Source organism: Kryptolebias marmoratus, linkage group LG3 (genome assembly GCF_001649575.2).
Source record: "Kryptolebias marmoratus isolate JLee-2015 linkage group LG3, ASM164957v2, whole genome shotgun sequence".
Taxonomy (NCBI): Eukaryota; Metazoa; Chordata; class Actinopteri; order Cyprinodontiformes; family Rivulidae; genus Kryptolebias; species Kryptolebias marmoratus.
The window spans coordinates 21,940,229-21,963,928 of NC_051432.1; the positions used below are offsets into that span (position 1 = coordinate 21,940,229).

General features: G+C 38.2%; 1 protein-coding gene across 1 annotated transcript; it reads left to right on the plus strand.

Annotated features, from left to right (window-relative positions):
- cusr (Copper-only SOD repeat protein) lies at positions 1 to 22,967 on the plus strand. The gene is made up of 18 exons (XM_017425678.3): positions 1 to 224; positions 2,951 to 5,024; positions 5,545 to 5,644; positions 7,321 to 7,395; positions 7,649 to 7,747; positions 8,229 to 8,361; positions 9,432 to 9,546; positions 11,018 to 11,142; positions 12,823 to 12,903; positions 13,712 to 15,785; positions 16,306 to 16,405; positions 17,373 to 17,447; positions 17,701 to 17,799; positions 18,281 to 18,413; positions 19,178 to 19,292; positions 20,363 to 20,487; positions 21,597 to 21,683; positions 22,404 to 22,967. Exons 1-18 carry the CDS (start codon positions 185 to 187, stop codon positions 22,505 to 22,507), a joined length of 5,754 nt encoding a protein of 1,917 aa, XP_017281167.1. The 5' UTR covers positions 1 to 184; the 3' UTR covers positions 22,508 to 22,967.
- The last annotated feature ends 733 nt before the right edge of the window (positions 22,968 to 23,700 follow it).

Sequence of the window (23,700 nt, forward strand, 5' to 3'; positions counted from 1 at the left end):
GATTTGTTTCCAGAGAGCACACTGAGACAGAAACAGCTTCTCTAGCCTTCTGTTTTCTGTCGGACAGTTGTTGCTCCAGAAGATTTCTTTTTTTTTGTCTACTTTAGATCTTTATTCTACAGAGAAGCTTTGATTTTAAGTGCACAGTTTCTGTTTGCTGTGCAGCTTGCAGTCACTTGTCAAAATGTGGCTTTTTACGTTTACCCTGCTGCTGCTGGCATTTGGTGAGTAATTTTTTTTTTACTTTTTCCAGTCAACAGACGTGCAAAAATACATTTCCCAGCCTGTTTATGCCAGATGTGTTGACACATGAGCCAGGGACAGAGAGCTGAGCTTAAAAGCTGTAACAGGTTAGGGTTAGAGTTAGGTGTTTAATGGTTTGGAATGACTTTTTCACAAATGCTCATTAATTTGAAGCTCAAGCCAATGTTGTTGTGGTTTAAAACTGTTTAGTTATTGGTGATGTTTAACTTGGTCTGACAGCAACGCACCAGGGTTTCCACCCACAAGCCAAAAAATGTTCATGTTAGGTTAATTGGTAACTCTAAATTGTCTCTATGTGTAAATGAGAGAATGAATGGTTGTCTCTATGTGGCCCTGTGATGGACTGGAGACATGTCCAGGGTGTCCCCGTCCTCTCGCTTCATGACTGCTGGAGAAAAGCACCAGCTCCCCGCGACCCATAAGGGAAAAAGTGGGAGAAGAAGATGAATGAATGAATGAATGAATGAATGAATGAATGAATGAATGAAAGCAAACTCATTTCTTTTTTTTAAAGAAATTATTAACACTTAACAATTGATGTTTTTAGTGCCATTTTCAACATGAGCAAAAATCGTCTTTATTTATAACTTTTAACAAAGAAAAAAAAAGGGTATTAGGACTATTTTTAAACCAGAATGACAGTCATGCGGTGAAAGTAGCATTTCCACTTTTATTTCTCACTTTAAATGTCCTGCAGGTGCATTGATGCTAGAGAAACGAAAGTTTCCGCTCTAAGAGTTTATAGAACAAAACCTGTAATCTAATTTAAATCATCTAAACCACCTGGTCAGGTTTTAAACAACCGGATCTGCCTGTTTTATTTCCACAGGTTGGATATTCAGCGAAGTAATATTATCATGAGGCAATCGTATTTCTACAAACTGTTTTTGTGAAATAAAAAGCTTGCGCAAAAGCTAAATCCTTGTTCATACATGCTACAGAATATAATAACTTAATTGCATGTATTCTGTTTACAGAAGGATAATAACAATTCAACAAAAGTTGCTTTGCCAAGATAAAACTTGTCAAAACAAGACATTATTTCATGCAGCTTGGACCTTTTAAAAACCTTTAAAACATTAACAAAGGTTTTATTCTTTTTTATAGACATTTATTTTGCTTTTCTCAAATGTTAAGACACCTATTTTAAGAGATTTGGTACACTTCACATTGCCAGACTTTGGACAGTTTAAAAAAATTTAGAACTTTATACTTTTTCAAATTTTCACTTTTATAGTTTTCCAGCTTTTGTACTTCTTTTATTGCACTTTTTATTATTATATTTTGTGGTAAATTTCTCACTTTTCAAGGTTTGAGGTTATTTTTATTTTCCCCAAGGAACATTTATTTGTACAGAGAGTAGGAGGCTCAACAATGAAAACTTGGAGAAAAGAATACAATACACACAAAAGCATAAAATAAATAAATATTTAAAAATAAATAAACAAGCTGAACAGGACGTCAGAGGATTTATACTTCCACTTCAGTGGCTCTTCAACGATGCTTGAAGTCTTACCAGCAAATACTGAACAAGCTGAGATCTACTTTTGTTCACTTTAGGTCAAATGCACAGGCTAAAAACTGCTGGATTAAAAACAACCCAGTTTACAATTTAACAGATTTAACCTAGCAAATTAATAATCAAACTAATTATTATTATTATTATTAATTGAATGTGTTTGCAGATGGTTGGGTTCAGCTGTCTACCTTCTTGTGAATCACTTGGTGTTACAATATTTCTCTTTTGTTTGCAGTTTTCCATCTATGACACAAAAACAAAGATGGGATTATTTTAGATTGATGTACAGTTTCAACTGTTGTGCTAAATATCAGGGCTTGGCATTAGAGCACACTTTGGTCATTAAAGATTGGTAAAATAATCCAAAAACAGTCATTCAGACCATTCATTTACACTGTTCAGGCAGACTTAAATGCTGATTTAGAAATTGGCTCTGGTCAGTTCTTCAACTTACACAAAAGAGATGTGGAAACTTGAAGCCTTAACCGCAGAGATAGTGAACATTTTTTTTCTCATCATAAGAGGTAAAAACTTTAAAACAAGTTAGCTTTTCAAACAACCTCAGTTTGGAGATGAAGTTTTGTTCACATAATGGCTAGTCTGAGCAGAGCCATGACTAAAGTGGATTCCTGACAGCAACGTAAAGGTTTCTAAATTCATGTTTGCATGAACTGCTTTGAAATCTCTAAGACTAGAGCAGTTTTACAACAGCAGTGATAAACTATGGTATCTGTTAACTCTTTAATCTGGTCAGAATTAAACTCTGCTTCCCAAAACTGGCATCATTCAAGGAGCTATCTACAGCAGGTAGGATAAGAATTGTTTATAACGTCTCTACAGGACCCCATTTCAAAAGATCTGAACCCATGCTCAAACAGTAGTTGTGACGGGAAGAGACAGACATGTTAAAGTATTTCCAAAAATAAACTAAATTCTTTGATGGTAAAACCAGACTGAACATTAAAATGGAAAAGTACATCTTGAAATGATTTTACGATTCTTTTGTTAATCTTTCACGATATTTTAACCTTTAGTATGTGGTCATATCATTAAACCAAATATATTACATAAAAGTAAACACAAACATTTTATAACTGCTTTCATAAGATGTTGTTTACTTGTTAAGGTATTGTTAAATATAGGTTTGCTTTTTGTTGTACTTTTCAGATTCCACTTCCAATGCTCAGTATGTGGCACCTTTTAACATGGGAGGAGTCAAAGGGCAGGTCCAGTTTGACTCCGCCACCCGGACAGCTGTTGTAAACATAACTGGTGCTGGATCCTGTACAGAGGTCAACTTCAACCTGACCATGTTCCCTGTGATGTACGGCCACTTCGCTGAGCCGTGCAATGAAGCAAACATCGGCTCCACCGTCTTCACCTTTACAGCTGATCCTAACTCCCAATCCAGCATCAACATGTCGCAACTCTTTGGACAAAGATCAAACCTGGACGACCTGTCACTGTCTCTTCAGACATGTAATGGCACTAGAGTGTGTGCAGTTGTGAGTCAAGGTCAGACAATGTTGACTCGTCAGGCCAGGTTCACAGAGTCAGTTGTAGGAAACGTTTACATACGCGTTAATGTAAATAACACCAACTCCAGGCTTCTCGCAGACCTATTTACAGTCGGTCAAGAGAACCCTACACGAAGCAACATCACAATCTTTGGAGCTACTGCGGCTGCTGCCAGTTGTGAAGCTTTACTTGGAAGCCTAGATACCTCCACTTTGACAAATCTGGGTGTGGTAAAAGTTGGAGAGCCTTTGAGTTTTCAGAAATCTCGTCTGGACTCTACAAGCGTTACCACCTCACACAATTTCCTTCTCCTAAAATTGGGGTCAACTTACAAGTGTGCTCAGATATATGATGTACCCAGGAAAGTCGTGGGAGCTGTTTTGAATATGAGAGGAATCAAAGGATACTTCAGGTTTCAACAGGCTTCTCCATTTGATTTGACACAAATTGATGTGAATCTGACAAATTTAGAGAACAAAGTCGGCCCTTACCATGTCCATCTGTTCCCCGTCTCTTCACTCAGGCCAAACCCCTGTTCTAATGATAATGTGGGTGGTCACTGGAATCCATTTGAACTCAACACAAATGACCCATCATACCCTAATGGGCCTGGGTCAACTCATGACCAGTATGAGGTGGGTGATCTCAGTGGTAAGCACATGTCTCTCGCCGGTAGAACTGCCTATGCTGATACATTCACAGACTTCAACTTGCCTCTGTTTGGACAGAACAGCATTGTGGGTCGCTCAGTTGTGATTCACCTGTTAGATGGTGCCAGATATGTTTGCACCAGCATAAGCTATCCTGGTGACGTGATGGTAGGCAGGGCCATATTTCAGGGCCCAGTCGTAGGCAATATCTGGTTTACCCAGCTGATGAACAATCCTTTGTCTGACGTTTCTGTCTTTGCGGATCTGTCATATGGAAATCCCTCAATGACACCAACTAAAAACCACAACTGGCATGTTCATATTTTTCCCATTAGCACAGAAAGGGATAATGACACTGCACGCTGCAGCTCTACAGGAGGACACTGGAACCCCTTTAACATCAACACAACTGACAACAGCTATAGGCTTCACTGCATGCCATCTTGTCCCTTATGCTGTGAGGCCGGAGACCTCGCCAACAAACACAGTACTCTTGATCTTGATGTCAATGTAGGAGTACTAAGCGCAAAGCACTTTTTCACAGATGTCACCAAATGGCTGGCCGTGCCAGGCGTTATTGGTCGTTCTGTGGTCATCCATGAACCACAAATGGCAGGGCCGAGGATCGCTTGTGCCAATGTCACAATGGTACGTGTTCCAGCAGCTAAATTAAGTGAGTGGTTTGGTCCAGGATCATCCCAAGGCCAGGTACAATTCTCTCAAGCTGTTCCACAAGGCCCCACAACTATCAATGTGTCGTTAACAAGCCTGAACTCCTTAGCCGGAGGCTACCACGTCCACATTCTGCCCCTCAGAGCTGGCAGTGAAGACCCCTGCTCAAATGCTAACATCTTGGGTCACTACAACCCACTAGCCTGGAACGTATCAAACTCCCCCCCACCTGGAGATGGCACTGTGGACCAGTATGAGATAGGAGACATCAGTGGAAAGTTTGGGACACTTACCGGCCAAGACGACTTTAGCCGTGTCTACATGGACCCTAACATGCCACTGACTGGACCCTACAGCATTGTGGGAAGATCTGTGGTTGTCCACTACACCAATGGATCAAGGTAAAACTAAAATGTGTTCATCTTTTTTATAATTATAGAAAAAGACAGCTTCAGAAATAATAAAAGAAACAGGATGACATTAAGTTCCTTTATGCTAAGAAGACATGGTTAACCTTGTTACTTCGCAACTTCCATAAAATCATTACTTAGAATTTTCTGCTAAACAGACAGGAAGTATTCATTACCAGAAAGTATTTTCTACAAAATAACAAAGCCACATACAGAAACTAGCAATAAAAATTGCTTTTGAAGTCTCTGAAAACATCACCATCTTGAGTAGATTGTGGTCAGAGGTGCAAATCCTGCAAACCTATTGAGGGTCCTGGTGTCAAATGTCACAGAACAGTCATGTCACCCTCAGGTTTTGTGTTATAGTTCACATATAATGTCCTTCATTCACAGAAGATGACTCAGTAGAACTTTGTGACAGATTACATGTTCTGGATTAACCCTTAAGAGTTTGGATGTTATTTGCTCATGTTGAGTCTGTCTCTTGGTGACCCTGCGTTTTTCTCCACAGACTGAGGTGTGCCAACGTCTCAGCAGTCAAAAACACAGATGGACAATGGACCATTGCCAAGGCTGTATTCAAGGGTTCAGTGACTGGGACAGTCAGACTGGTAGGAACCACAACAAAAACTTTTTACTAATCTGTTCTCTTTGTCCAGTGCACAATGTTGAAGTCAACTATCCTCTGATTTCAAATACTGCTGAACACTAACTTCTACATAGTGGTTGCAGTTAAAATATATTTTCGGAACTGCAAAAAACAATAAAATATTTGTTCAGTCTATAAATCTTTTGTTGCACAGTGGGGCAGAGTACTTCAACAAAGCTAACTTTGAGCCCTAAGCAGAGATAATAAATGTTCAGTAGAGGTTCTGGTGATCAAACCTTTTCCCGACACACACAACATTGTTCACATAAGTGGCAAATTTGTTTTGTTTTGTTTTTGTCTTTGCCTGTTTTCCCTGCATTACAACAGGGCATTGTTTGTAAAATTATGCTGCATTGGTACACAATATATAATGTTTTTCAAAGCCTAGTATCTGTTGCTGTCAAGCAATATTCTCAACTCTTCTGTCAGCTTGTTAATACAAAATTTCAAGTTGCTAAAAAACAAGTATATAAAGTATTAAAACTTATTTAATTTGGAAATTTGTGAAATGAGTGTGGAAATGATGCAGACTTACACAAGAACTCAAAGACAAGAAACAGTTTAATAAAACAAAAATAAAAGTTGACATGGCAGTAAAATCCCAAAACACAGGGAGCAGGTAGCAGAAATGAAAGACAAGCAAGCTAACAAAACCGACTGACTGATGAGAAGAAATGACTGGGAGAAGAAATAGGCAGGGACTTGTGAGGTGACTGTTGTGTTATGGGATTGTGTTCATCATTGGGAGTGTCTTTCAGGAGCCTCACCTGCAATTACTGCAATCATCTGCAGGTGTGAGCAGCTTGTTTAAGTGTCATACCCTTCATTTAGGGAGAAGGGATTTTCTCTCAATTTACTATTACCTGCCTTGGTTGCAGGCTTCCTAGTTTCCCTCGGCTCCTTCATTTTAGCTAATAACATTTTTGTGAACTCCACCTGTTTGTTTCTAGTGCTTGTCATTGTGTTGCAATCATTTGAGCCAATGGGTTGTAACAGGTGACAGCTGAGCTTATTGATTAAGCCAAGCAGGTGTGAGATGAGAGGCAGAAGCTGGGGATTTGGACTGACTAAGAGAGAGATGGCTAATGATTAAATGTGGTGCTGTTAATACAACTAAACACACAGGGGGGAAAAAAACAATAATAAAAGGGATAAACCAAAATTACACACACAAAAAAGAAGGAAAAAAACAGACCATGACAGAATGAGAAGGACTGAAAGTTGTAAATTCACGTAAAAAAAATCTAAAAAAGATTTTGTTTGCTAAACAAACTGCACATAAACTGTATTCATCTATCAAATTGGCTGGAAGTGAAGCTGCGGCAAGAACTTTTTCTAACATGAGTGTTAGTGCAGCACACAAACAGCTTCTGATCATTATGGACTAAAATCTTTAGCTTTGCTTAGCATCTATCTGCTTCTTAATGGTAAAAACATGCAAGGATCACCGGTGGAACAGCTGTCTCTGTCAGCTGCCACCCAGCAGCCCCATACTGAGCATCACACTACACCTAGAGCTTAGAAAAGCTCTAGATGCAGAAGAAATATGATTGGGTAAACTATTTTCTACATGAATTTGACAGCAATCTGTCTGAATGAATAATCACATTAAACTGTTGACTTTTTTCTTCCTCCAAGCTCCAGCAGATGTTTCCTGATGGGAGCAGCGGTGATGTGACTCTGGAGGTGGACCTTCTGTCTACAAACCCAATGGTAAGTACAGTTTACTGCATAAGATACACATGGAACCGAAACTTTCATTGCTTTAGTTAATATTTTGGGAAGAACTCTCAAGAACTACAAAAAAATTGAGAAATGATAAATTCATAAATCTGTCTTTTGAAACTGACATTTGTGCCAACATCAGCTCTATAAACTTTAAATGGCTACAGAAACACCTGGAAAGGTTATTTTGTTGACCCCACACTTCATAAGTCAATCCATTTGTATGTTTACTTGTTTACAGACAAACCAAGCTATGCTGTTCATCAATACCAACCGTGTGACGAACAGCGAGTGCAGCAGTGTGGGAGACACATTTAATCCCTTCAACCTGGTGTCACAGGTGAGACCAGTTTCATGTTTTCATTCCTGCCTGGTTGACAACATCTGTTGATACATCCCTTATGCAAATGTACAATTTGAACAATGATTCAGAATGAGGGCATTTTCCCAGGCTGCTTCAGAAACTGTGACATGGTCACACATTAAAGTGTCAAAACAGGTGACTTTTCTTTGTATGCGTTATTTTGAAGAATCCTGAGCAGTTTAAAAAAAGCAGATATGAAGACGTCTGCATGTATTAATAATATGTTTAGTCTATTGTCATGAAATGTCTACATAGCAGGTCAAATAAATTGTTTAGTCACTTAAAAATATTTCCACCTGACCAGTCAGATTACTAAGATTTGTTGAAATGGTCCATCTGTGGTGCTAGTAGACCACTCACTGAAAGAAAACTATGAGAATTCACATTCATGGACCCTAAACTGTGTTTTGTTGAGGTAAATGTGTATTTCCTTTCCTTCTTTCCATTCATCTTGCAGAGCTCCAGCTGTTCTTTACTAGACCCACTGAGCTGTGTGATGGGAGAAATATCAGGAAGACACGGCAACGTCAGCCTGATTGGGAGGGAGCATTACACTGACAGCATCATCCAGCTTTCTGGAGACAACACAGGTGATAAGACTGTGGTGAAAGGTCAAAGGTTAAACTAGCAACATTCGTTTTACATGGCCTTACTCCAAAAGGTCTCCTCATGTTCCTCACGTCTTTCAGTCTTTTAGCTTTGTTATATTATTTCTCACTGTGTTATAGTCACCACCAACTGATCTCCTTTTTATCTTTTTAAGCGTGGCTTAGAGAGACATCTTCTGTCAATGCAAACTGTGATTCTCTGCAGATGTAGTGAGCTGTTAAAGACTGCTGTGTGCTTAAGCACATTGATTGTGGCTGGTATGGACATTGTGCACAGAGCCCATAACTTTGTCATCTCATTCTTCTCGTTCAACCAGCAGGGGGTTGAACTTTCCTGCTGGGTTTGTTGAGTGACTGGTCGACTCTTTCAGTCGTGCCTGAGGTGGCATTGTTTGATTTTCTGCTCTCTAGCACCTCTCCAGCCAGCTCAGTCATCTGTTGAGTGTTTTACTCAGAGGTTATTTGCTGAATACAGCAGGGAATGTGTCACCTGTTCAGAAATATGTGTGAGAGAGAGGAAAACAAGAAATCAGTTTTGCCAAATAATGGTACTTACATTGAAAAAAAGTAGCATTAGGGAGAAACAACTTTTATTATTTAAGGACTTATGCTAGCCTTGAAAAAATATCTGTTTGTCAATAAAAGGATTGTGGGCCGAACTTTAGGCGTGGATTTAGGTATTCAGTTATTGATTCATTTTCTTTTCATTATGCATTCAAAATGACACTTCAATAAACATGAAACAATTTATTCTGCTGAAAAAACAACAAAAAGATGAGTTGTTTATCACAAAAGTTGAGGATTGCGTCATCTAGAGTCAGATAATAAAAATAGGATTAAAAATAGGATAGCAGTAAGGAGTTTGAATCACACATGCACTTACCTGGACTGTAAACAGACTTATGGCTTTCTACAGAAAGCATAAATGATCATGTCTTCACTGCATAACTGTTTCTATATACTTGATAGATTATTCTTAAAACATACTTACTTTGTCATGAATTTCATCAATTTCATCATTAATATGTTGCTATTTTTCTGCGTGTTTACAGTTGTCCACAGATCTCTCATGTTGAAGAACGGTGACAACATCATGGCGTGTGCAGACATCGTCCCAGAGTCCCCGTCAGCAAATCAGACATTCCCCAATGTGACCAACTTTAGCCGGTAAGTGAGAAATTGTGCTGAATTATGACTCTTACAATCACAGCTTTAAACACTGAGACACTGATAGCTCTCAATCAGTCTAAACCAATAAAATATTACAGATACTGGACCTTTGAGATGTAAATGTAAAGCATGATCACTGCTATCACTGTATGTGGAACCTACTGCAATGACTTTAGAAGTAAAAACTTTGTTATGGTGTGAAGATACACTTTTAATCATTTTTTTGCTGTGTTCTTATTTATTTATAGTAGGGACAGTAATTTGCAAAGTTCCAGTTTTCTAGCGTAAAAGCGAGCTGATTTAAACTCTAATGTATATCTTGATCAACTTTGACCCAAATCCAGAACCTGACATTAACCTTGTCTGAATTTCTTCTTAATTTTATAGTTAATCTGAAAATTGAGGGTTTCAAATGTTACACCGAATAATACCACAGATGTTGGTGTTATATTGACAGTCTGGCATCTTGAGAACAATGACACAAGGATATTCATTTTTGCTACCAGGAAGAGCTGAGCCTGCACAAATAGTATGTAACAAACTGACAAAACAGGCAGAGGAATTTTAATCTGGACAGCCATTTTTCTGCTTTTTTGCAACTGACTGCACAGAGAATAAAACAATTCTCTCTCTTCCATCATTTACCAAAACAGTAAAAAAATTAATTAGGCCATGAAATATGTTTGACATTATTTGGATTACTTTAGATACTAAGTATTTTTTGCAATTTTTGTTACAAGCTCCTTTTTTCATTATCTCTTTTTCTTTTACTGTCAAGTTAAAGTAAACTAAAGTAAGAAGAACCATACAAAGTAATGTTTACTCCAGACTAGAAATATTCTGTCATGTGGAGCACCAAAAAATAAATAAAATTAAAAAAAAGACATGAGTCATTTATTCACAGCTGGCAGAGACCCAAAAGGTGTGCTAAGGAATTCTGAAAATTCTTTTGTGCTCTTCCTGGAATAAAAAAAGTCTCATGACTTTTGATAATAGATCTATTGTCAGTTGTTTCCATCTGACATTTTCTGCTCTAACCTTCATTATTACTGAGTAAGATCTATGATCTGCTAAACCACAGTATGAGGAAGAGCTGCTCCTTTTTTTTACAGGAGATTCAAATGTGATTGCACCATCACCCTAAAGAGTCATTCAGAGAGCACTGCAATTGCTGACACAGCTACCAGGAGCATTTTAGGTCAATTGTATCTCCAGAATGTTGTTTTAGTCTGCATGCCATGTGACCGGTCTTTAGTGATGGAAAACAACTTGGCTTTCTGCAGAGCATAGAGACATGTAGAGATAACTATTATCGGTTAGGGTTTTGCTAAAATTGAAGAGTTGGAAGAACAAATTCCTGTTGCTGTGCTGAACCAGATGATCTACAGAATTTCCATCACTTTTATCTGGGTTTCATTCATATCTCTAATTTATTATCATGTAAGAATTTTTTTTTCTTTATGTCCAGGTATGATTTCCGTAAGAGGGTTGCACAAGTTCTAGGGATGGAAATGGCGAGAGTAACCATCTTGCCCGGCTCTCCGTCCTCTGCTGCTGCTGGCATGTGCCAGCAGGTCACCTACATGGTGTCTGGTAAGGCGAAAACATATACGATTATCCATAAAAACTGTGTTTTTTGTAAAACACAACAAAACAAGAAATATTAGAAACAGGAAAAAAGAATATCCTATTTTCATTCCACGTTTTCAGCTTAGACTGAAAGACATTGTTAAATCAAGATACAAATTCTACTAATATGAGCTTTAAACACACAACACCTCAGACAGAGGATGGTATTTTGATCATTATGAACTGCAGGGTGCAGGTTTGGTCTCTCAAAAGAAGAAGCATTTACTTTGAGTAAGTGATGCAACTTTTTCAGGTTGTGTCAACTCATGATACCTCAGAAAACTGTCACCTTTCATACCAGAGAATGCATTATTACCTCTGCAGCTTTTAAACCTGCCTGAACAATGAGGACAATGTCATGTCAAGAGTAAAAAAAAAACATCAGCGTTTTCACAACTCAAACAACAGACAAAGAAAGAAAAACAAGGTTTTTCAGTAACAGGTTGATGTGGGATGTATACACAAACAAAAAGAGTTTTTTTTTGTGTGTATGTGTCATGACTTATTATTATATAAAACTTTCATGTTTCAGGTCAGTAAGCTTCCATTTTTAGCACTGAGGTGCGCAAGTTGTGGATCCAGCAATCAGGACAATGAATAATTAAAAATGTTGAGAAAACCTACAACACTAAAGTACTTGTGGTGATTGTAATGAAATAGGAGACCATAGCATATATTACAGTTAGTATTACGTATTGTAACTAAAAAAAAAGAGTCTACAATTTATCTTTCACCATTCAATTGGCAGAAATGCTATTTTTTGCAACAAAAAAAAAGTCTTTATTAAAGACAAAACATTCTCAAATTATGATCTGGACTGGATTGGGCCCTCTTTAGAGATGACTTGTCCCAGTAATGATATACTTGACTGACCAAATTAGCTTTAGCTGATGTTGGTCTGTAGTGCTACATCTTTAAGGTATTTGAGAAGAACTTGTAGGTGTTCATCATGATGTTCCTAGGAGTATCCATAAACTATAAGCTCATCCAAATAGTTCTGGACTCCTAGCAAATTGTTCAGAACTGTGTATTATCTTTAGGAAGGTAGATGGTGCTGAAGCAAGTCTAAAAGGAACTCAGGTAAACTGAAAAAGTCCCTCATGTGTTATAAAGCAGTGAGACAATTATGATGCAGCACCCTCTATAAATAAAACGTAACAACAGGACATAAATGCGTTCACTGTGTAAACCTAAGAACACAACAATGCTCAGTAACTTGATGCAGGAGTTCTGTCTCTGGATCTCATTTTTTATCCTGTCTTTTTTTCCCAGGGATGGACAGATGGATATCTGTAGAGAGGTTTCACACAGTGTAGCACAGCACAGATAATAATGCCATCACAGGTCTCCTCCTCAGTGAAAAGTTTGCTGTCGTAATAATCGGCTAGAAATCCCAACTTACTGAGCTCAAGTGCGTGAGAGAAGAAAGCTGCACCCAATCCTTTATGCACAGAAGTCATCCAAAAATGAGTGAACGCCAAACACAAAAAATGAAGTTATTGGATTTTTAAAGTCACTGTAACAATGTTGGTGCAAAACATCTATGAATCTATAGGAACTTTTTTCTACAGAAAAACAAACTGGCCTTTGCGTCATTTCATCTTGTGTGTAATTAATAATTTTCTCGTTTTGTGTATTTTATAGGGAGCGTTGACGTAAACCTGCTGGATTTGGTCAAAACCAGCGAACTTATGGGAGATTTCCGGGAGTCTGACACATGCAGAAGTAAGTAATACATTTGAGTTTTTTTCGAATGTGCTAAGTTAAATGAGAAATGCATTTCAATATCATTGGATGTGAAATATCCATGAAAAAGACTCAATCCAAGCTACTTTAGAGTACAAAAAAAAATAATTGGATCTGATACAAGACATTTTGAGAGTATTATATTTTACTTCATTTTACAAGACAGGAGAGTTGGACTGTTAAGCAGATGATGCAGACAAATACAACAAATTCACCTTTTGTTGTTGTTGTTTTTCTTTTTTCCTTTTTTAATTACTACATCATTAACAACAACAAAAAAAAGTTAAACCAGCAAGATCATTTTGCAAAATTGATAATTCTATACAAAGGATAGAGTCCAGAGTTTATTCTTACAAGAATAAAGTTAGTTTCAAAAAACTCTTGTGATAATGGTTTCTGGTAAACAGATATTTGAGACAAAGTTTTATTTTGGTATACTTAGGCAAAAACTAAAAGCTTGGAGGCTCTGGTCAATTCTTCAACTTACACAAAAGAGATGTGGAAACTTGAAGCCTTCACCGCACTGCTAGTAAACATTTACTTCTCATCATAAGACATGTAAAAACTTTCAAACAAGATAGCTCTCTGAACAACCTCAGTTTGGAGATGAAGTTTTATTCTGATCTAAGGGCTAGTTTGAGCAGAGCCATGACTAAAGTGGATTCCTACCATTTTAAAACTTATTCAAAGTCATAGCAGGTCATGCAAACATTGTTTCATAAATCTTTTCAATATTGTCAGTTTCACATTACATTCCATTTGGTTTGTTTTTTGTTGTACTTTTCAGATTCCATTTCCAATGCTCAGTATGTGGCACCTTTTAACATGGGAGGAGTCAAAGGGCAGGTCCAGTTTGACTCCGCCACCCGGACAGCTGTTGTAAACATAACTGGTGCTGGATCCTGTACAGAGGTCAACTTCAACCTGACCATGTTCCCTGTGATGTACGGCCACTTCGCTGAGCCGTGCAATGAAGCAAACATCGGCTCCACCGTCTTCACCTTTACAGCTGATCCTAACTCCCAATCCAGCATCAACATGTCGCAACTCTTTGGACAAAGATCAAACCTGGACGACCTGTCACTGTCTCTTCAGACATGTAATGGCACTAGAGTGTGTGCAGTTGTGAGTCAAGGTCAGACAATGTTGACTCGTCAGGCCAGGTTCACAGAGTCAGTTGTAGGAAACGTTTACATACGCGTTAATGTAAATAACACCAACTCCAGGCTTCTCGCAGACCTATTTACAGTCGGTCAAGAGAACCCTACACGAAGCAACATCACAATCTTTGGAGCTACTGCGGCTGCTGCCAGTTGTGAAGCTTTACTTGGAAGCCTAGATACCTCCACTTTGACAAATCTGGGTGTGGTAAAAGTTGGAGAGCCTTTGAGTTTTCAGAAATCTCGTCTGGACTCTACAAGCGTTACCACCTCACACAATTTCCTTCTCCTAAAATTGGGGTCAACTTACAAGTGTGCTCAGATATATGATGTACCCAGGAAAGTCGTGGGAGCTGTTTTGAATATGAGAGGAATCAAAGGATACTTCAGGTTTCAACAGGCTTCTCCATTTGATTTGACACAAATTGATGTGAATCTGACAAATTTAGAGAACAAAGTCGGCCCTTACCATGTCCATCTGTTCCCCGTCTCTTCACTCAGGCCAAACCCCTGTTCTAATGATAATGTGGGTGGTCACTGGAATCCATTTGAACTCAACACAAATGACCCATCATACCCTAATGGGCCTGGGTCAACTCATGACCAGTATGAGGTGGGTGATCTCAGTGGTAAGCACATGTCTCTCGCCGGTAGAACTGCCTATGCTGATACATTCACAGACTTCAACTTGCCTCTGTTTGGACAGAACAGCATTGTGGGTCGCTCAGTTGTGATTCACCTGTTAGATGGTGCCAGATATGTTTGCACCAGCATAAGCTATCCTGGTGACGTGATGGTAGGCAGGGCCATATTTCAGGGCCCAGTCGTAGGCAATATCTGGTTTACCCAGCTGATGAACAATCCTTTGTCTGACGTTTCTGTCTTTGCGGATCTGTCATATGGAAATCCCTCAATGACACCAACTAAAAACCACAACTGGCATGTTCATATTTTTCCCATTAGCACAGAAAGGGATAATGACACTGCACGCTGCAGCTCTACAGGAGGACACTGGAACCCCTTTAACATCAACACAACTGACAACAGCTATAGGCTTCACTGCATGCCATCTTGTCCCTTATGCTGTGAGGCCGGAGACCTCGCCAACAAACACAGTACTCTTGATCTTGATGTCAATGTAGGAGTACTAAGCGCAAAGCACTTTTTCACAGATGTCACCAAATGGCTGGCCGTGCCAGGCGTTATTGGTCGTTCTGTGGTCATCCATGAACCACAAATGGCAGGGCCGAGGATCGCTTGTGCCAATGTCACAATGGTACGTGTTCCAGCAGCTAAATTAAGTGAGTGGTTTGGTCCAGGATCATCCCAAGGCCAGGTACAATTCTCTCAAGCTGTTCCACAAGGCCCCACAACTATCAATGTGTCGTTAACAAGCCTGAACTCCTTAGCCGGAGGCTACCACGTCCACATTCTGCCCCTCAGAGCTGGCAGTGAAGACCCCTGCTCAAATGCTAACATCTTGGGTCACTACAACCCACTAGCCTGGAACGTATCAAACTCCCCCCCACCTGGAGATGGCACTGTGGACCAGTATGAGATAGGAGACATCAGTGGAAAGTTTGGGACACTTACCGGCCAAGACGACTTTAGCCGTGTCTACATGGACCCTAACATGCCACTGACTGGACCCTACAGCATTGTGGGAAGATCTGTGGTTGTCCACTACACCAATGGATCAAGGTAAAACTAAAATGTGTTCATCTTTTTTATAATTATAGAAAAAGACAGCTTCAGAAATAATAAAAGAAACAGGATGACATTAAGTTCCTTTATGCTAAGAAGACATGGTTAACCTTGTTACTTCGCAACTTCCATAAAATCATTACTTAGAATTTTCTGCTAAACAGACAGGAAGTATTCATTACCAGAAAGTATTTTCTACAAAATAACAAAGCCACATACAGAAACTAGCAATAAAAATTGCTTTTGAAGTCTCTGAAAACATCACCATCTTGAGTAGATTGTGGTCAGAGGTGCAAATCCTGCAAACCTATTGAGGGTCCTGGTGTCAAATGTCACAGAACAGTCATGTCACCCTCAGGTTTTGTGTTATAGTTCACATATAATGTCCTTCATTCACAGAAGATGACTCAGTAGAACTTTGTGACAGATTACATGTTCTGGATTAACCCTTAAGAGTTTGGATGTTATTTGCTCATGTTGAGTCTGTCTCTTGGTGACCCTGCGTTTTTCTCCACAGACTGAGGTGTGCCAACGTCTCAGCAGTCAAAAACACAGATGGACAATGGACCATTGCCAAGGCTGTATTCAAGGGTTCAGTGACTGGGACAGTCAGACTGGTAGGAACCACAACAAAAACTTTTTACTAATCTGTTCTCTTTGTCCAGTGCACAATGTTGAAGTCAACTATCCTCTGATTTCAAATACTGCTGAACACTAACTTCTACATAGTGGTTGCAGTTAAAATATATTTTCTGAACTGCAAAAAACAACAATAAAATATTTGTTCAGTGTATAAAACCTTGGCTGCAGAGTGGGGCAGAGTACTTTAACAAATCTAACTTTGAGCCCTAAGCAGAGATAATAAGTGTTCAGTAGAGGTTCTGGTGATCAAACCTTTTCACCAGCACACACACTGATGTTTAGTTACAGTATATGGCAAACACTGTTTTTCAAGTTTTGCAGCATTAAAAGAGGGCGTGATTTGTAAAATGATGCTGCATTAACACATGTCAATAACTGTTTCCGAAAGCCTAATAATTTTGGTGGCGAGGAATATATCCTCATCTCTTAGGTCAGCTTGTTAAAACAAAAGCTTGCCAAACAACAAGGATGCAAAATAATAAAACCTATTTTGTTGGGAAATTAATGGGAAGGACTGAAAGTTGGTTTTTTTTTTCACACAAAAGACCAACAAACTGATTTTACTTTGCTAAACAAACTACACATGAATTGTATCTGTGTGTCAATTTCGCTAGAAGTGAAGCTGCCACAAGAATATAACTAACATGAGTATTTGTGCAGCACACAAACAGCTTCTGATCATCATGGGCTAAAATCTTTAGCTTTGCTTAGCATCTATCTGCTTCTTAATGGTAAAAACATGCAAGGATCACCGGTGGAACAGCTGTCTCTGTCAGCTGCCACCCAGCAGCCCCATACTGAGCATCACACTACACCTAGAGCTTAGAAAAGCTCTAGATGCAGAAGAAATATGATTGGGTAAACTATTTTCTACATGAATTTGACAGCAATCTGTCTGAATGAATAATCACATTAAACTGTTGACTTTTTTCTTCCTCCAAGCTCCAGCAGATGTTTCCTGATGGGAGCAGCGGTGATGTGACTCTGGAGGTGGACCTTCTGTCTACAAACCCAATGGTAAGTACAGTTTACTGCATAAGATACACATGGAACCGAAACTTTCATTGCTTTAGTTAATATTTTGGGAAGAACTCTCAAGAACTACAAAAAAATTGAGAAATGATAAATTCATAAATCTGTCTTTTGAAACTGACATTTGTGCCAACATCAGCTCTATAAACTTTAAATGGCTACAGAAACACCTGGAAAGGTTATTTTGTTGACCCCACACTTCATAAGTCAATCCATTTGTATGTTTACTTGTTTACAGACAAACCAAGCTATGCTGTTCATCAATACCAACCGTGTGACGAACAGCGAGTGCAGCAGTGTGGGAGACACATTTAATCCCTTCAACCTGGTGTCACAGGTGAGACCAGTTTCATGTTTTCATTCCTGCCTGGTTGACAACATCTGTTGATACATCCCTTATGCAAATGTACAATTTGAACAATGATTCAGAATGAGGGCATTTTCCCAGGCTGCTTCAGAAACTGTGACATGGTCACACATTAAAGTGTCAAAACAGGTGACTTTTCTTTGTATGCGTTATTTTGAAGAATCCTGAGCAGTTTAAAAAAAGCAGATATGAAGACGTCTGCATGTATTAATAATATGTTTAGTCTATTGTCATGAAATGTCTACATAGCAGGTCAAATAAATTGTTTAGTCACTTAAAAATATTTCCACCTGACCAGTCAGATTACTAAGATTTGTTGAAATGGTCCATCTGTGGTGCTAGTAGACCACTCACTGAAAGAAAACTATGAGAATTCACATTCATGGACCCTAAACTGTGTTTTGTTGAGGTAAATGTGTATTTCCTTTCCTTCTTTCCATTCATCTTGCAGAGCTCCAGCTGTTCTTTACTAGACCCACTGAGCTGTGTGATGGGAGAAATATCAGGAAGACACGGCAACGTCAGCCTGATTGGGAGGGAGCATTACACTGACAGCATCATCCAGCTTTCTGGAGACAACACAGGTGATAAGACTGTTGTAAAAGGTCAAAGGTTAAACTAGCAACATTGGTTTTACATGGCTTTACTCTAAAAGGTAGTATCTCACTGAGCTGGGCAAACAGGCAGGGGAGTCTCCCGAACCTCTTCCAGGGTTCTCATTTTCCTTGCTTGAGTCATGCAGTCTTTTACCTTGAATTTTGAACACGTTCAAAATATTTGTGCAACAAATTTCATCTTAAAATATTTAGTTTTCGCAGGTGTCTCAAACCCATGTTTCTCCAAGTCTCCAACCTGTTTTAAGAGTTGTATTTTGACACCTGCATGGCAGCTCTCCTCTCCTCTTCAGACTTGTTCAGGTCTAAAAACCACACAGATGATACAAAACATTCATGAAAAAACTAGTCCAAATCTATATTTTTTCTATCTATCTTTCTATTTTCATTTCAAAAGTGTACTTCAGTAAATTAAATTGTTGGGGTCAGTGCCAAGGTGGGTACAATGTAGCGGAGATGCAGGCAGTGCACATAAACGTGTCTGTGCAGCTCACTGGTCACAAAACTCAGAATTCAGTGTGACTGCAATGAAGGATCTCAGTATTTTCTCGTTTTTTGAGTCACCACATAGTTTCGGACAGTCTCAGCCAAGTGACTTACTACCTGAACTTTTTTCCCTCCAAACGTCAGCATCATTGTCACCACCATAAATATCAGGACTGAGTTTGTCACTTTTTGTCACTTTTGTTGAATTTTTGTTGAAATTTTGTTGCTATTTTTCTGCGTGTTTACAGTTGTCCACAGATCTCTCATGTTGAAGAACGGTGACAACATCATGGCGTGTGCAGACATCGTCCCAGAGTCCCCGTCAGCAAATCAGACATTCCCCAATGTGGCCAACTTTAGCCGGTAAGTGAGAAATTGTGCTGAATTATGACTCTTACAATCACAGCTTTAAACACTGAGACACTGATAGCTCTCAATCAGTCTAAACCAATAAAACATTACAGATACTGGACCTTTGAGATGTAAATGTAAAGCATGATCACTGCTATCACTGTATGTGGAACCTACTGCAATGACTTCAGAAGTAAATACTTTGTTATGATGTGAAGATACACTTTTAATCATTTTTTTGCTGTGTTCTTATTTATTTATAGTAGGGACAGTAATTTGCAAAGTTCCAGTTTTTTAGTGTGAAAGTGAGCTGATTTAAACTCTAATGTATATCTTGATCAACTTTGACTCAAATCCAAAACTTGACATTAACCTTGTCTGAATTACTTCTTAATTTCATATCGTAAATAAGAAAGTTGACAGTTTCAAATAAAGTAATGTTTGTTTCAGATTGAAAATTTTCTGTCATGTGGTGCATCAAAAAATTAAAAAAGACATGAGTCATTTATTCACAGCTGGCAGAGACTCAAAAGGTGTGCTAAGGAATTCTTAAAATTCTTTTGTGCTCTTCCTGGAATAAAAAAAAATCTCTCATGACTTTTGATAATAGATCTATTGTCAGTTGTTTCCGTCTGACATCTTCTGCTCTAACCTTCATTATTACTGAGTAAGATCTATGATCTGCTAAACCACAGTATGAGGAAGAGCTGCTCCTTTTTTTTACAGGAGATTCAAATGTGATTGCACCATCACCCTAAAGAGTCATTCAGAGAGCACTGCAATTGCTGACACAGCTACCAGGAGCATTTTAGGTCAATTGTATCTCCAGAATGTTGTTTTAGTCTGCATGCCATGTGACCGGTCTTTAGTGATGGAAAACAACTTGGCTTTCTGCAGAGCATAGAGACATGTAGAGATAACTATTATCGGTTAGGGTTTTGCTAAAATTGAAGAGTTGGAAGAACAAATTCCTGTTGCTGTGCTGAACCAGATGATCTACAGAATTTCCATCACTTTTATCTGGGTTTCATTCATATCTCTAATTTATTATCATGTAAGAATTTTTTTTTCTTTATGTCCAGGTATGATTTCCGTAAGAGGGTTGCACAAGTTCTAGGGATGGAAATGGCGAGAGTAACCATCTTGCCCGGCTCTCCGTCCTCTGCTGCTGCTGGCATGTGCCAGCAGGTCACCTACATGGTGTCTGGTAAGGCGACAAAATATACGATTATCCATAAAAACTGTGTTTTTTGTAAAACACAACAAAACAAGAAATATTAGAAACAGGAAAAAAGAATATCCTATTGTCATTCCACGTTTTCAGTTTAGGCTGAAAGACATTGTTAAATCAAGATACAAATTCTACTAATATGAGCTTTAAACACACAACACCTCAGACAGAGGATGGTATTTTGCATTTACTTTGAGTAAGTGATGCAACTTTTTCAGGTTGTGTCAACTCATGATACCTCAGAAAACTTTCCTTTTTCATAAGTGATGTGTCACCTTTCATACCAGAGAATGCATTATTATCTCTGCAGCTTTTAAACCTGCCTGAACAATGAGAACAATGTCAAGTCAAGAGGATAAAAGTACAGTATCAGTTATCACAACTTGAAACAATAGACAAAGCAAGAAAAACATTTTTTTTGTAAACAGGCCAGCATACAGGTTGATGTGGGATGTATGCACAAACAAAATTAGTTTTGTTTTTTTTCCTGTTTATGTGTCATCACATCTTACTTTATCAGATTTTCATGTTTTAGGCCCATTACCTCCTTCAGCTTTTAGCACTGAGCTGTGTAAGTTGTGGATCCAGCAGTCAGGACATTGAACAATTACAGGCATTGAAAATCTCAAGAAAACCTACAAAGAAAAAAGAAACCTGCTCAGTAACTTGATGCAGGAGTTCTGTCTCTGTATCTTGTTTCCTATCCTGTCTTGTTTTTCCCAGGGGTGGGCAGATGGATATCTGTAGAGAGGTTTCACACAGTGTAGAACAGCACAGATAATAATGCCCTCATGGGTCTCCTCCTCGGTGAAAAGTTTACTGTCATAATGATAGGCTAGAAGTCCCAATTATTGAGACAAGTGCATCAGAGAAAAAAGTTGCATCCAATCCTTTATTCACAGAAATCATTTGAAAATGAGTGGACTTCAAATGTAAGAAATAAATCACTGTGAGACTGAAGCCAAAATACTTTCAAAACATTTATGAATCTATGTGAACCTTTTTTCTACAGTAAAACAAATTGGCTTTTGCATCATTTCATCCTGCGTGTAATTAAACATTGTCACGTTTTGTGTATTTTAAAGGGAGCGTCGACGCAAGCCTGCTGGATTCTGTCAAAACCAGCGAACTTATGGGAGATTTCCGGGAGTCTGACTCTGACACATGCAGAAGTAAGTAATACATTTGAGTTTTTTTCGAATGTGCTAAGTTAAATGAGAAATGCATTTCAATATCATTGGATGTGAAATATCCATGAAAAAGACTCAATAGGCTCTGAGTCCAAGCTACTTTAGAGTACAAAAAAAACTAATTGGATCTGAACTTATGGGAGATTTCCAAGAGTCTAACACATGCAGAAGTAAGTAATACATATGTGTTAATTTAAATGAGAAATGCATTAAAATAGTCTTGGATGTAAAATGCTTTGACTTTATGAAAGAGGCTGAAAGAGTTCTGAGTCCAAGCTACTTTGGGCTGTAATAAACTTATTGGATCTACTACAAGATATTTTGAGAGTATTAAATTTTGTTTCATACAGATATTAACAAGACACCTTTTACTAGACAGGAGGACTGGATTATTTAGCATGCCTTTAATGACCAGTGGGTGACTGCTGAAGAATTGTTTGTACCCAGCCCATTATCTTTCCAGGCTTTTACTAAGTAAATTGGTGCATGAACGTAACCAAACAGTGACTAAAATTTAATGATAGACTCTAACATCTAAAGATCTATCTAAATCTAAAATCTAAAGACTTGAGGATTAAGAATGTTCTTTACATGGACAGAAATCTTAAAAAGACGCAGATTCCAGAAACTGCTTGTGTTCCGTAACCTCTTATTTGTTTTGTTTTTACTGAATTTTAAATTCTGCCTTGTATAACCTTTTAGATTCACCCGCTCCAGATCAAAATGGAGGGCTGCAGTTGGTTCCAGTAAGTTTCCATCTGGGCTTGATGTTTGCTGTTTCCTGCCTGCTGCCAAATCTTTTCTAACTCAGAGAGATGACCACGCTGTGCATCATAATCATCGTCATCATCGGTGGAAATATGAGTCTTCTTGATTTAAAACTGTGAATATGCTCATTAAAAGTTGTCCACCAAATGTTCTTGTAATTGTCAAGCAAATAATTTGTATCTTTGTACAAATTTCATCAGCACATAAAGATCTTCCAATTTTACTGTTTGCATTTTTATATATATGTAATAACTGGTTTGGGTCATGAATGTGCTTTATTTTCCTTTTTTTTTTTTTGGTGAGTGTGTCCTTTTTCTATACAAATTTAACTTTTAGGTAATGGGTATTGTTCATATTCTTCTGCACAGGAGGAATTTAAAATGTGTTTGTTTTCAGTTATCCAGACTTTTTCCTATCCTTATTTATGCACTGTCTATACGTTCTTTTGAAATGGTGTATATATTTTACAAATTGGGAATAAAGACATTTAAATCTATATTTATTCTCTCATTTTGAAAATGATTACATTCAAAATAGTTGAGACAAGTTTACAAACAGACCTGATTCTGATCACATGTAAGTCCAATCTACATCGTGCATTATCAAAGATCCAGGAATTTTCCCAGGACTTGAGTTTTTATTAGACGCTAATTCTAAAACTCATCTGTGGTTTGATGCATGAAAACTTGAATGTATTTTCGGAAGTCGTGGATTTTGCCTGTATTTTCCACCACAACAAAGGAAATCTGTAACAAAACAGCATCCAAAAGAATAAATAAAATGCATCTGATTGTTCCATATCCTTCAGACACTGCTCTCTGGTGGCAGCAACATGCACATACAGACAGTATGTGGGTGTGTTTCTTAGCACCAATGCTAAGAAGATGCAGAACCATGTTTGCAGCTGCATGACACCCCAAAGACAAGAACTGCTTTTTGATTTAAATTTAAAGACACTAAATAAACAACAAAGCTGCTGCTATTATCTTGTAACTCACTAATGGGTGGAGTTTATAGAGAGCCCCTTGACACCCATTATGATGCTGAATTATGCAGTATTTTTTTAATAAAATAAGATGGAAATACATAGTGTATGTGCTGTTATTTGACATATTTATTCTGTCAATAGAGGGTTCAGACACAAGTTACAGTATAAGATAAATGCTGATGAGCAGAGAAGTATTTTCCTTTGAATAATCAGTCCCATTCAGTTGATATTCCGCTGTCTTTT